At 40.2% G+C, this 13,316-nt stretch overlaps 2 protein-coding genes across 2 annotated transcripts; both read right to left on the reverse strand.

Annotated features, from left to right (window-relative positions):
* Window positions 1-3,504: 3,504 nt before the first annotated feature.
* LOC108874406 (nuclear factor 7, ovary-like) lies at window positions 3,505-6,152 on the reverse strand. The gene has a single exon (XM_018662845.2). The coding sequence runs from the start codon at window positions 5,806-5,808 to the stop codon at window positions 4,432-4,434; it is 1,377 nt and encodes a 458-aa protein (XP_018518361.1). The 5' UTR covers window positions 5,809-6,152; the 3' UTR covers window positions 3,505-4,431.
* A 2,736-nt stretch (window positions 6,153-8,888) lies between these two features.
* On the reverse strand, window positions 8,889-12,315 carry LOC108874405 (nuclear factor 7, ovary-like). Its single transcript, XM_018662843.2, has one exon. It carries the CDS (start codon window positions 12,223-12,225, stop codon window positions 10,837-10,839), a length of 1,389 nt encoding a protein of 462 aa, XP_018518359.1. The 5' UTR covers window positions 12,226-12,315; the 3' UTR covers window positions 8,889-10,836.
* Window positions 12,316-13,316: the final 1,001 nt, after the last annotated feature.

A 13,316-nucleotide genomic window follows, 5' to 3' on the forward strand; every position in this document is an offset into this window, starting at 1 on the left:
ATTTTAGTGTTTACTGGTCAGTTATAACTTATGACCAATTATAACAGTCAGCTCTTCTGAAGACATATATTGGTACAAATTTCCAATAAAGCACCTGTTTATAAGGGTTTTTAAGTTGTATTTGATGGCCTCCCTCCAAACCACCAAGTCATCATTACAACTCTAGTTTTAGCTTCTTATAAAGTGATGCTGTTTTGTTTAACAACCAGAAGAGACTGAAGAGATGAAAACATACACACATAAGTATACGTTCATACAAACATGGATACACATGTATCCAGAAAAGTGTGTGTGTGTTTTCATACAACAGACTGGGTGATCAGCGGTGTGTGTCAAGAGTGTGTTTTGTGTTTGGAGAGTGTCGTCCGTCACGTGGCGCCACGGCAACATGAGACAATTCGTTTCCATGGCGAAGTCCAGCTCAAAGGATCAGTATGCTCTCCCCGGGCCAGAGGACAGGTTTGGCGGGAAACGTGTGTGTGTGCATCTGTGTGTGTGTGTGAGAGAGTTTATATGTGGCAGAAAGGACAAAACAGAGGCTGTTTTTCTGTGTAGAAAATGAAAAAAAGAATAAAAGAGAATCTGTTCTTTTGTGTGTGTGCATGTATAATATAACCAGGGAATGATCTCATCACCAAGGACATCAGATGAACTCTGAGCGTCTGTGTAGCCACAGATTTTGTGAAAATGCTTCAAGGTCAAAGGTCATGGGCGGATTTTTATATCTGGGGCATCCTGGCAGAGGTGAGAGAAGTTCTAACAACAAAGTCCTAAAACAACAGTCTGTATTTTGGTTTCCTTTCTCTAATCCATTTGTGAAAGCCTGGGTTATTTTCCCTCTATGGTGGAACAGCTAAAATAACTACCAGCCCCAACAACACAATACTTTATGCTATAATTTTGTTATCCTCCACACATCTACTGTACATCTGTCCATCCTGGTAGAGAGATCCCTCCTGTTCTTCCAGAGGTTTCCTCTATTGATATAACTAAAATTTTCCCTTAGTTAACTATTTTTGTAAGATTTCACAAGAGGTTCACAATTTCTCTCCTTCTATTTTTAAAGTGCGATATCAAAATAAAGTGTATGTGTAAGATACTGAAGGAAATGTGTTATATTCTATGAAAACACAGAAGTGAAGTGAGCCACCTGCTGGTATATTGACCAGTCTGTTATCAGCAGACTCACCTGTCTTCACACCAGTATAACCAGCCATAAAAAACACAGCAAATCAAAGGAAGAAGAGAAGTGAATTTGAACATAGTATTGGATCATTTTTATTCTGTTTATTATGGACTTCTTGGTGCAGTACTCAAACTGGCGGATGGATGTTTTTGTCTTTGTTTTTGTTATTTTCATGTATATTCTTGCAAATCAACATTTTACTTCCATACAACTAAACTGCACTGAGTCACTACAGCTCAAGTGGAAGGAAGGAAATGAATATTTTAAGTGGTTTAAAGTTTTGAGGATACATGAATGATCCTGAATACCAGCAGTCTGACACACTTTTTCCTCCATCATCCCTCCGTTATCTCTGGGAGCCTCTGAGGCCTTCTGCTTCTTTTATCCTGCCGCTGTTTGGTTTCAGATAACAGGCGGACTAAGCACAAAGTGTTTGATCTTCATATTTTCAGTTCAACTTTAATGTGAGTCACTTCCACTGACTCTGTTGCCTGTGTGTGATCAGGAGTCATCATGGTTCTCAGGCTCAGCGTTTGCTCACTGGAGTGTTTTATAGAGGAACTGCTGTGGTAACAGTGTATGAGTCAGACACTGTAGGAACTGGTATGTCATTAAATTTCATCATGTTATTGTGTAAATGGTGTTAACATTACACTTTCTTTCTATATATATCAGTTTTTAGATGTCACAACAATCAACAATAGATTATACAACTTTACGAGCACATATATTCTCTATATATGCTCTCATATATTCTTATTTTCTAGGGGTTGAAGGCTCTGAAATGTGCAACAGAAGAAATGTGTGTGTTTAATTTGTGGAAATCAGGTTACAGGTAACATTCATATATGATCAATAACAAATAGATTCTTCTTTTATCTGTGGATTATTTTGTCACATGTGCTGGTCCTTATTTGAAGAATTAACTTTAACAGGCTCAGGTGCAGAGGGGATTTGGACCAGCATCCTCCCTGCTTTGTCCAGTCACAACATTGTTTGTGGTCTGAAATAAACTCAGTATGACTCATGGCAGGCAGAGATAAAACTCTTCTGTGAGATCATTCACACATTCAATATGTCTATGTTAAAAATGATTTGTCATCCTGAGGTAAGAGTATAAGAGTCCAAAAATAGCATGATGACACAGGTGGTGTGTGCTGACCAATCAGATAATGACATCCTGGTGACATCATGCTGATGCAATACCGGGGAGGAACACTAGATGGCGACAAAAATGAGACACACACACACACACACACACACATATTCGTTGAGTATTCAGGGGGAACACTAAAGATTCTGCACCTGACCATGTTATCTCTATTCTGCAGTGATGTTTTCAGCTGCTTTTACATAAATTATGTCTATGTTTATGGTTGAACACAAACAGCAGGAGGGTGATGTACAGAAAAAAAAAAATCTGAATTTCAGTGTTTCTACACACAAATGCAGTGAATAATATTTAAACTGACTGTGATTTTTGTCTCACTGTTGCTTAGAGATTACAAAAGATGCAGTTTAAAGCTGAGCAATCGCAGCTCCTGAAGAAAGGATGTTTTACTCATCCTTAGTGAAATGACACATGGTATGTTGTTATGATAATGTTATTGTAGAAATTCATTATGTTTGTTCTTGATGATGACTCCTGACTGGATTTGGAAGATAAGAAATCGATATTTATTGATTTGGAGCTCAGGCCATCATTAAAGATTTCCATTAGTTTTTATCATAAGAAAATAATGAATCAATGCTCTGATGTTTCTAGATGTCTGCGAATCTGCCGTGGTGAAACTCCAGGTGCGCGCTGCTGCAAGGAACTGTTGGACTTCCTTTGATTTTAAAAAGGAAGCACTGAAGCTTTCCTGAGCTTTCAGAAAATTCGATCATCTTGGCTGCCACTTAGATGCTTCCGGGTCATTTCGGTCAGATACGATCCTTCCCAAGGTTTTTCGACCGCGGCTTCAGGCCTGCTTTGGTTTGGTTTCGTTTGCTTCCTACAGTACTGTCCGGTCAGAACAACAAGGCACACTTCTGCCTGTGCAAACAGAAATGATGTTGCTACGTGTTTATTTGCAAATAGAGGAGTGTGATCCAACCACAAGTGGTTTTACTGGATGTAAAGACGCTGTCGAACCACAGGTATGAACAGGCCACAGTTTCTGAGATTGTCTGACTGTGAGGTGCATTGAGGACAGCGGAGGAAGCGCTATCATTCCTCTGGAGGTGTTAGATAACCAGTCAGTGTGGTGTTTTGACCAGGACACTGTTTTAAAGGGGTGTGGTTCTTTCTCTGGTAAAATGAACAGAACAATGTGAACTTGTTTTAAAGGTTTAATCACATAACTTCAGCAGTTTCTAAAGTTCAACACAATCACAATCAAAAACAGACTGAATGCACACTGTGAAGTCTAATCAACTGATCCCTGAAAATGGAAATTAAATCTATGAACACACTTATATGTTATATATGCATTCAGCTGTCTAATTCTGTCATTTAGCTTATCCTCATAGTGCCATAAAAACTCTGTTATTAAAACAAATGTGGAGGACAAACAGGGCGAGTTTGTTCCAGTAATTTAAAGTTTGCATTTTGAGCCTTCAGCTGTTTTTTGTATTCAGAGTGATTTACAATGAAAGCAGCATTTTCAGAGAATAGCAACAGGCTGATTTCCAAAATCACAAATATTAGATCATTTCTACACCCAATATGATCTGTCAGGATTGTTTATAGGCACTTGCTGTATTAAGCCATTCAAAAAAATTATATCAAGAAATGGGATCAACAAATGAGGCAAAGAAACCAGGCACCAAAACTGTAAGAACAGGCCTATCAAGAATGAAGAGAAAATTCAAATTAAATATATTTTGTCAAATCAGTTCCTGGAGACAGGATCATTTGTATGTTTCATATTTCATCAAAAGATATCAATCTGTTAACACAGCAGAATTAAAATGATTTTCATTTTACAGTCAGGAGTAGTCCCATGTTCATCTCAATTGCTTTTCCTGCTCTCAGTCGTTTCAATGCTGTTGGAGTAATCGTTCTGATACAAATACAGAATATTTTATATTGGATTAACGGTGCCTCCATTTACGAGTGCTGTATCTGCATGCTGTGCTGTCATCATCGTCGTCCTCATCATCGTCATCGTCATCGTCTTCATCGTCGTCGTCGTCATCGTCATCGTCGTCATCGTCATCGTCCTCGTCCTCGTCGTCATCATCACTGTCATTGTCGTCCTCATCTACTTCTGGTAAGATATTAATTGGGAATTCCTCTCTCTACTGCTAATGTATGGAAACAACTTCTTCTTGACAATGTGTTTGTAGGTGTATATGTGTTTATCATTATCAAGATCAGTGAATGACAGTTTTCTGTCATTCCAGTCCAACTCAACTCTGATCCGCTCAAGACTCGTCTTCAGTCGGAGAACAACTGGTCGGGCTGATGGGGAGAAGACTTTATATTTACCATTACTGAATCCTATTCTCCATATTCCAGACCGTATTTTTCCTTTCCTCTCAACAGACTCTGCAGCCACACCCACAGACCAGCCTGTACTGTCTCCAACCTCAACATCCCAACTGTGAGTTCCTGAGTCAAAGCCTTCAGAGCCCAGGACAGAGGTGAAATTAACAAATCTCTGTGGATTGTCAGGAAGCTTCTGTTTCTTTCCACATCTCACACTGGTCAGATCTTCAGACAGGACAAGGTCTGGATGAGCAGAGTTTGGATCCAGAATCACAGGAGTGTAGGAGACCATCTCCTTCATCTTGTTCCAGATGTTGAAGGTCAGGTTGCCCAGGTGTTTGGCCACATCTATCAGAGCTCCTGAGACCAGCTGTGGATCCTCCAGCAGGGGGCGCTGCTGGACTCTTTTCACTGCAGCCTTGTAGTTGAGCAGGAATGAGACGTCTTCAGCTCTCAGCTCCTCCTCTGTGGCTCTGATTGTGTGTGAAAGAGCTGCTATCTCTCTGCTCAGAGCCTCAATCTTCTCCTTCATCATCTGACTCTTCAGCTCCTCTTCCTCCCTCAGAGCACTGATCCTGGCCTCCTCTTCCTCTTGTAGAAACTGGTGAAGCTTCTTAAACTGCTCCTTAATCTGCCTCTCTGTGTGTTGGACCTGGACCTTAACGTGTTCTGCTGTTTGATCACAGTTTCCTTTAACTTGTTCAAGCAGCTTCAGTTTCTCTTGTAAAGGCTTCAGGGATTTCTGAAGCTCCTCTCTGTGATCCTGTGCAGCTTCATCGATGGGTCTGAATCTGTGGTTGTTGTGTATCTTTGAATCTCTGCAGATGAGACACACTGGCTGCTGATGGTCCAGACAGAAGAGCTTCAGTTTCTCAGAGTGCAGACTGCAGAGAGGCTCAGACCCTGCTGAAGTTCTCTGATCTCTCTCCTGTAAAAAGGTCTCACACAGGTTCTTTAAAGCCAAGTTACGAGGTGGATCAGCCCTTGATGATCTTCTCTTACAAACTGGACACTCCTGTATTGGTTTCTCTCTCCACCAGCTCTGCAGACAGTCTTTACAGAAGCTGTGGCTACATGACAGGACAACAGGATATTTGAAAATATCTTGGCAGACAGGACAGGAGAGATCCTCCTCTGACCGGGAAGACATTTTCTCTCTGAGCGAAGCTGAAAACACCAAGCAGAACACTCAAACAGGAAGACAGTCCGGTGTGGTTTCCTACCTCTGTTATAAAGGTCTCTGAGAGTTGTTTTAAGTTGGTTTGTGTTTTATCCTGAAACATGCATTTGATCAGCAGCAGCTGGACATGTGGATATTCCAATATTTCAGTCTTTTGTTTTGTAGCTGTCGTTTGTAGAAGCTGTGAGTTTAGTCCAAAGGCAGACTGTGTCTCCGCCCAGTGTAAGAGAAACAATTGCACTTCCTGCATGATGAGTCATTAAAGAGGAAGATCTCTGTCTCAATGCCTCTCAGAAAGACTCAACTCTTCACTGTGATAAACCAGATGTAAGTTTCATTTGACATATTTAACATCTCTCTCTCTGTTCCTTCTACAAATTATAGGATAGCTTGTTTTGTTTTCAGCTGGAACACTACATCCTCATAACATGTTGTTCCTATTATATCCTCTACACACAGAACGACTCACTCAGAGCCAGCCCAGACGTCAGGTGAAAGAGAGATATGTAGCTTACAAACTGAGAAAGGCAGAAAAACTGTTTAGGTGTAATTTCTTAATTTAAAAAAGCATAATTTGAATCCAACAAAATTCAAAACAAAAGATAAACAGAGAGACCAACAATGTGTAACAGCAATAGTAATTATTATTACTGTCTCTATATGCTGTTTGAAGGTGTTTACATTAGTAAGGTTTTCTAGATTACAGACATAAAAATGCTGAGAGACGCATAATGATTTATTACAATCTGTTGGTCAAACTGTTCACTTATTCTGAAGTTTAAACTAATTAATTACACACTAGTCAATTCTGGTAATCAGTTATATTTCACATATTGATCTATAGAGAGCTGAAGTAGATGTGGAACTTCAGAAGTAAGAAAAGCTTGTTCAAAATCAAAAACACATTCAGCTTTAGAAGGACCCAAAGCTGATTTTCTCATTTCCTTTTTTGGTTTTTGTTTTTATAATTCACCAATACTTTCATGATTTAAAGTTTACATTTTGAGCATTCAGCAGTTTTTCTTATTCAGAGTGATTTACAATGAAAGCAATAGTTTCAACAAATCAGCAACACATTCAGTTCCTAAATCAAAAATGTAATTTCTCAATCAATCTCAATGGACAAGGAGAAGATTGAGGCTCTGAGCAGAGAGATAGCAGCTCTTTCACACACAATCAGAGTCACAGAGGAGGAGCTGAGAGCTGAAGACGTCTCATTCCTGCTCAACTACAAGGCTGCAGTGTCTTCCTTATCCACGTCTGGTAAAATTTTAATTGGGAATTCATCTCTGTTGCTAATGTATGGAAACAGCTTCTCAGTGAAAGTGTGTGTGAAGGTGTGTATGTGTGCATCCATATTAAGATCAGTGAATGACAGTTTTCCTGTTTTCCAGTCCAGTTCAAGTTTGATCCGTTGAAGCTTTTTTACTTGAAGAACAACTGGTTGGACTGATGGGGAGAGGGCTCTATATTTACCATTACAGAATCCTATACTCCATATTCCAGAACATATGTTTCCTTTCCTCTGGACAGACTCCGCAGCCACACCCACAGACCAGCCTGTACTGTCTCCAACATCAACATCCCAGCTGTGAGTCCCTGAGTCAAAGCCTTCAGAGCCCAGGACAGAGGTGAAATTAACAATCCTCTCTGGATTGTCAGGATTGTCTGTGGCTCTGATTGTGTGTGAAAGAGCTGCTATCTCTCTGCTCAGAGCCTCAATCTTCTCCTTCATCATCTGACTCTTCAGCTCCTCTTCCTCCCTCAGAGCAGTGATCCTGGCCTCCTCTTCCTCTTGTAGAAACTGGTGAAGCTTCTTAAACTGCTCCTTAATCTGCCTCTCTGTGTGTTGGACCTGGACCTTAATGTGTTCTGCTGTTTGATCACAGTTTCCTTTAACTTGTTCAAGCAGCTTCAGTTTCTCTTGTAAAGGCTTCAGGGATTTCTGAAGCTCCTCTCTGTGATCCTGTGCAAATTCATCGAATGGGTCTGAATCTGTGGTTGTTGTGTGTTTTTGAATCTCTGCAGATGAGACACACTGGCTGCTGATGGTCCAGACAGAAGAGCTTCAGTTTCTCAGAGTGCAGACTGCAGAGAGGCTCAGACCCTGCTGAAGCTCTCTGGTCTCTCTCCAGTAAGAAGGTCTCACACAGGTTCTTTAAAGCCAAGTTCCAAGGTGGATCAGTCTTTGATGATCTTCTCTTACAAAGTGGACACTCCTTTTTTTGTTTCTCTCTCCACCAGCTCTGCAGACAGTCTTTACAGAAGCTGTGGCTACATGACAGGACAACAGGTTCTTTGAAAATATCCTGGCAGACAGGACAGGAGAGATCCTCCTCTGACCGGGAAGACATTTTCTCTGAGTGAAGCTGAACACACACCAAGCAGGACAGTCTAACAGGAAGAAAGTCTGGTGTGGTTTCCTACCTCTGTTGTAAAGGTCTCTTAAAGTTACTTTTAAGTTGGTCTGTGTTTGTCTTTAAAAATGCATTTGATCAGAAGCAGCTGTATGTGTTGGTATTCCAGTGTTTCAGTCTTCTGTCTTGTAGCTGCCGTCTGTCACAGGAGCTGTGAGTTTAGTTCAAAGGTGAATCGTTGTCTCTTTAGGCTTTGTCTTCCCCAGAATAAGAGAAGAGTGTGTGCTGAACTCTGACCTGCTGAAGCTTCTTCTTCACTGAGAGAACAACTGGTTGGGGAGACAGCTTTATATTCACCATTATGCAACCTTGTTCTCCATAATCCAGACTGTAGTTTTTCTTTCCTAGTGACAGACTCTGCAGCCACACCCACAGACCAGCTGTGTCCAACCTCCACACCCACATTAAGAGTATGAAGTCTGCTTGCCCCATGTTAAATGTTATAATGTTGTTTTTACTCTTCTTTTATTATTTTGTGAAGCACTTTGTTACTTAGGTTTTGAAAAGTGCTATATACAAAAAAACTTTACTTTTACTAGAGTTAGAAACTCAAGCTGCAACAGTGGAGACAGAAAGATGGAGAAAGTAAAGATGGTGCCAATGATTAAAGATTTAAAGAAAAAAAGGGGGGGGGGGGGGGGGGGACAGACAGAAACAAACACCGGGATCAACAATGTGTAACAACTATATAGATTCATTGTCTCTATATGCTGTTTAAGGGTTGTTTACATTTGTAAGGTTTGTATTCTCCAAGTCTGAGTCAAATTGTTTGTTTATTGTGAGGTTTAAACAAATTAGTTTCACGTGTGTCATATTCCAAACACTGATTTATAATAGAGAGCAGAAATGTATTTAGATTTTTGTTTTTACAAACTGACTAATGCTTTGAGTTATAGATATTCTAAATATAATTTTGCAGGTGTTTCAAACAGTGATCCTGGAGACTGTGACTTATAATTAAAATCTTTAAGCTCATAAATTTGTGAATTTGAGATGTGAAAGGCAAAGAGCTTTAGAATAGCTCATTGTACAAAGACAAACCATGGCTGGAATATTCTCTCAGCAAAGGTCAAATTCAAATGAAAATTCAAAAGGCAATGCAAAGTACATATATATTCAAATCTAGAATGACATGATGTGATCTGCAGTGAGATAATAAGGCTGGTAACATTTATAACAAAAACTGACCTGATCACATTCAAACAGTGTTGGCCTGGTTACCACAGGGAGATATGTTCTTTGGTAATTACAGGCGATTGGCTTGCGTTAACAACAATACGAACTTAGTTTAAATAAGGTGTGACAATATTGTTTTATTGTATAAAGGTATTGATGCATAAACACATTTTGCTTCAGTGTTAGACACATTTTTATAATTCACAACCAAAATGATACAAATGCAACTTGCAGTCAGGTGTTTGTCCTGAAGCTGAACTTTAACCAAGCTGTTGCTCAACATTAACTCTGACTTCCATTTTACTCTGAAATTTACTGTCACTGCCACTGTCCTTTGATTTTCAGTAAGATGGTTTTCTCATGTAAGCAAGTCAGCTTTTTAATTCCATTTCCATTTACCTTATTGTCCTCATAGTACCGCAAAAACACTGTTTCCAAAGCAAATGTGGAGGACAAGTTGAAAGTTTATTTCAGTAATTTAAAGTTTACATTTTGACTATTTAGTCAGATTTTCTCATTCAGAGTGATTTACATGGAAAGAAACAGCAGTGATAGATTCAGTTCCTAAATCACAAACATAACAAAATCTCAAACTTTCTACACCCAAAATAATCCATTTATAGGCAGTCACTGTATTAAGCAATACAAAAAAGTATAACAAGAAAGGGAACAACAAATGAGGCAAAGGAACCAGGCACAAAACAACAGACCTGAAAAATCAGGATCAAAGCAAAAGAACAGAACTATCAAGAGCAAATATTAAAATACTAAAATAAAGAGAAATTTAAAATTAGATGTTTCGTCAAACTACTTTCTGAATCAACTCTGAAACTAATATGACATTTAACTCTTTTACAGGCAGGATTATTTGTATGTTTGTTTTTATATTTCATCAAAAGACATTAATCTACTAACAAAAAAAATCTCACAACACAAAATGACATAAAATGACTGAAAGAGTAGAATTAAGTGAATTGAGTGTAATTTTACAGAGAGGATCATCGTTAGAGTTGTCCCATGTCCATCCATTCATTATCTATATTGCTTATCCTTAAGGGTTGGAGCCAGTCCCAGCTGACACTGGGCGAGAGGTGAGGTAGACCCTGGATAGGTCACCAGTCTATCACAGAGCTGACTTATAGATACAAACAACCATTTGTCTCATGTTCATGTCACAGGTTTTTCCTGTTCTCAGTCTATTTCAACAGTTATTCTAGAATAATCATTGTGATGTTGCAGTGCTACAGTGAAATTACACTAAAGTCAGAATCAGTTAGATTGATATGATGATGATACATCAGTTTACAAGTATAGATCATTGCCATCTTCAATATTGAAGAGGTTGCCCAAGACGTTGTCACCACTGTCACCACTGTCACCATTGTCTTAACTGTCATCATCATCCTCATCCATCCTCATCCACCTCTGGTAAAATCTTAATTGGAAATTCATCTCCATTGCTAATATATGGAAACAGTCTCTCAGTGAAAGTGTGTGTGAAGGTGTGTATGTGTGCATCAGTATCAAGACTGGTGAATGACAGTTCTCCTCTTTTCCAGTCCAACTCAACTCTGATCTGCTGAAGCTCCTCCGTCACTGAGAGAACCACTGGTTCGGCTGACTGGGAGAAAGCTCTACATTCACCATTAGCCAATCCTATACTCCATATTCCAGACTGTATGTTTCCTTTCCTCTGGACAGACTCTGCAGCCACACCCACAGACCAGCCTGTACTGTCTCCAACATCAACATCCCAGCTGTGAGTCCCTGAGTCAAAGCCTTCAGAGCCCAGGACAGAGGTGAAATTAACAATCCTCTCTGGATTGTCAGGAAGCTTCTGTTTCTCTCCACATCTCACACTGGTCAGATCTTCAGACAAGACGAGGTCTGGATGAGCAGAGTTTGGATCCAGAATCACAGGAGTGTAGGAGACCATCTCCTCCATCTTGTTCCAGATGTTGAAGGTCAGGTTGCCCAGGTGTTTGGCCACATCTATCAGAGCTCCTGAGACCAGCTGTGGATCCTCCAGCAGGGGGCGCTGCTGGACTCTTTTCACTGCAGCCTTGTAGTTGAGCAGGAATGAGACGTCTTCAGCTCTCAGCTCCTCCTCTGTGGCTCTGATTGTGTGTGAAAGAGCTGCTATCTCTCTGCTCAGAGCCTCAATCTTCTCCTTCATCATCTGACTCTTCAGCTCCTCTTCCTCCCTCAGAGCAGTGATCCTGGCCTCCTCTTCCTCTTGTAGAAACTGGTGAAGCTTCTTAAACTGCTCCTTAATCTGCCTCTCTGTGTGTTGGACCTGGACCTTAATGTGTTCTGCTGTTTGATCACAGTTTCCTTTAACTTGTTCAAGCAGCTTCAGTTTCTCTTGTAAAGGCTTCAGGGATTTCTGAAGCTCCTCTTTGTGATCCTGTGCTGCTTCATCGATGGGTCTGAATCTGTGGTCAGCGTGTGATTTTGAATGCAGACAGACAACACACACTGGCTGCTGATGGTCCAGACAGAAGAGCTTCAGTTTCTCAGAGTGCAGACTGCAGAGAGACTCAGACCCTGCTGAAGCTCTCTGATCTCTCTCCTGTAAGAAGGTCTCACACAGGTTCTTTAAAGCCAAGTTACGAGGTGGATCACTCTGTAAAGCTTTTTCTTTACAAACTGCACAATCCTGTGTTTGTTTCTCTCTCCACCAGCTCTGCAGACAGTCTCTACAGAAGCTGTGGCTACATGACAGAAGAACAGGATCCTTAAAGATGTCATGGCAGACGGGACAGGAGAGATCCTCCTCTGATCGGGAAGACATTTTCTCTCTGAGCAAAGCTGAAAACACACCAGGCAGGACACTCAAGCAGGACAAGACAGTCTGGTGTGGTTTCCTACCTCTGTTGCAAAGGTCTCTGAGAGTTTTTACAGTTGGCCTGTATTTGTCCTTAAATATCAGTTCGATCGGCAGCTGATGGATGTGTTATCCCAGTATTTCAGTCTTGTGTCTTGAAGATGTACATCAATGTGCCGCAAACAAATCTGCAGATCCGCTGTGCATTAGCTGTCTGTCAGAGGAGTTGTGAGTTCACTCTGGAATTAATTCTTTAGTTGCTTCCTTTTTCAAGTGGGCTTGCCTTGGTCTCAGCGTTTCTCTGAAATACTCTTTCCTGTAAACCAGATGAAAGTTTCAGTTTAACTCTTTCAGTATCTGAAAGTGACTTCACAACTTATTAACCTGTGTACCAAGCACTGTTACCCTATGCCACACACTGCTCAGTGTACTATAATATATTTAGAAAGGAAAGTCTTTATATCACCAGAGAGTGATTTAAGGGATGAGAAGAAAGGAGACTTAGAAAGATGGAGAAACTAACGATGGTTCAAATAATTCAAGATTTTTTTTAAAAAGACGCAGGGGGAAAAAGAGACAGAAACTCATTCAGAACAACCCCAGGTGCCATGTGATTCAGACATGTAGGCTACAAACTCAGAAAGGAAGAAATTCAAAGTTCACAGCCTTCAAATCCAGATGAAGTGTGGTAGAGCTTGGCTGGTATAATCTGCAGTGATGTAATACAGACAGGTTAAATTGCTGATGAAAGCAAAGATTTAAAGAAATACAAACAATTGTCTATAGATATTTTTTTCACAAAAATGATAACTGATAAAATAAGGTCTAGAATACAGGGGTAATTTTCTGAGCGGAAAGCAACTCAGTCTACATCTAAAGCTCTTCTGTCTTTCGTAGGCTTATATCTGCATATCCATACATGTTCTAAAGTGGTTTAAACCGTGATAAACACATACATGTAGAAAAATATTGCTGCCTTATAGCCTTATGTTTTTTGCATGCAATAAGAGTCCCTGGGTAGAAGAGGTAGAACATGAGATTTGCAGCATGAATGTGCA

This window comes from Lates calcarifer, linkage group LG12 (genome assembly GCF_001640805.2).
Source record: "Lates calcarifer isolate ASB-BC8 linkage group LG12, TLL_Latcal_v3, whole genome shotgun sequence".
NCBI classification, from domain to species: domain Eukaryota; kingdom Metazoa; phylum Chordata; class Actinopteri; family Centropomidae; genus Lates; species Lates calcarifer.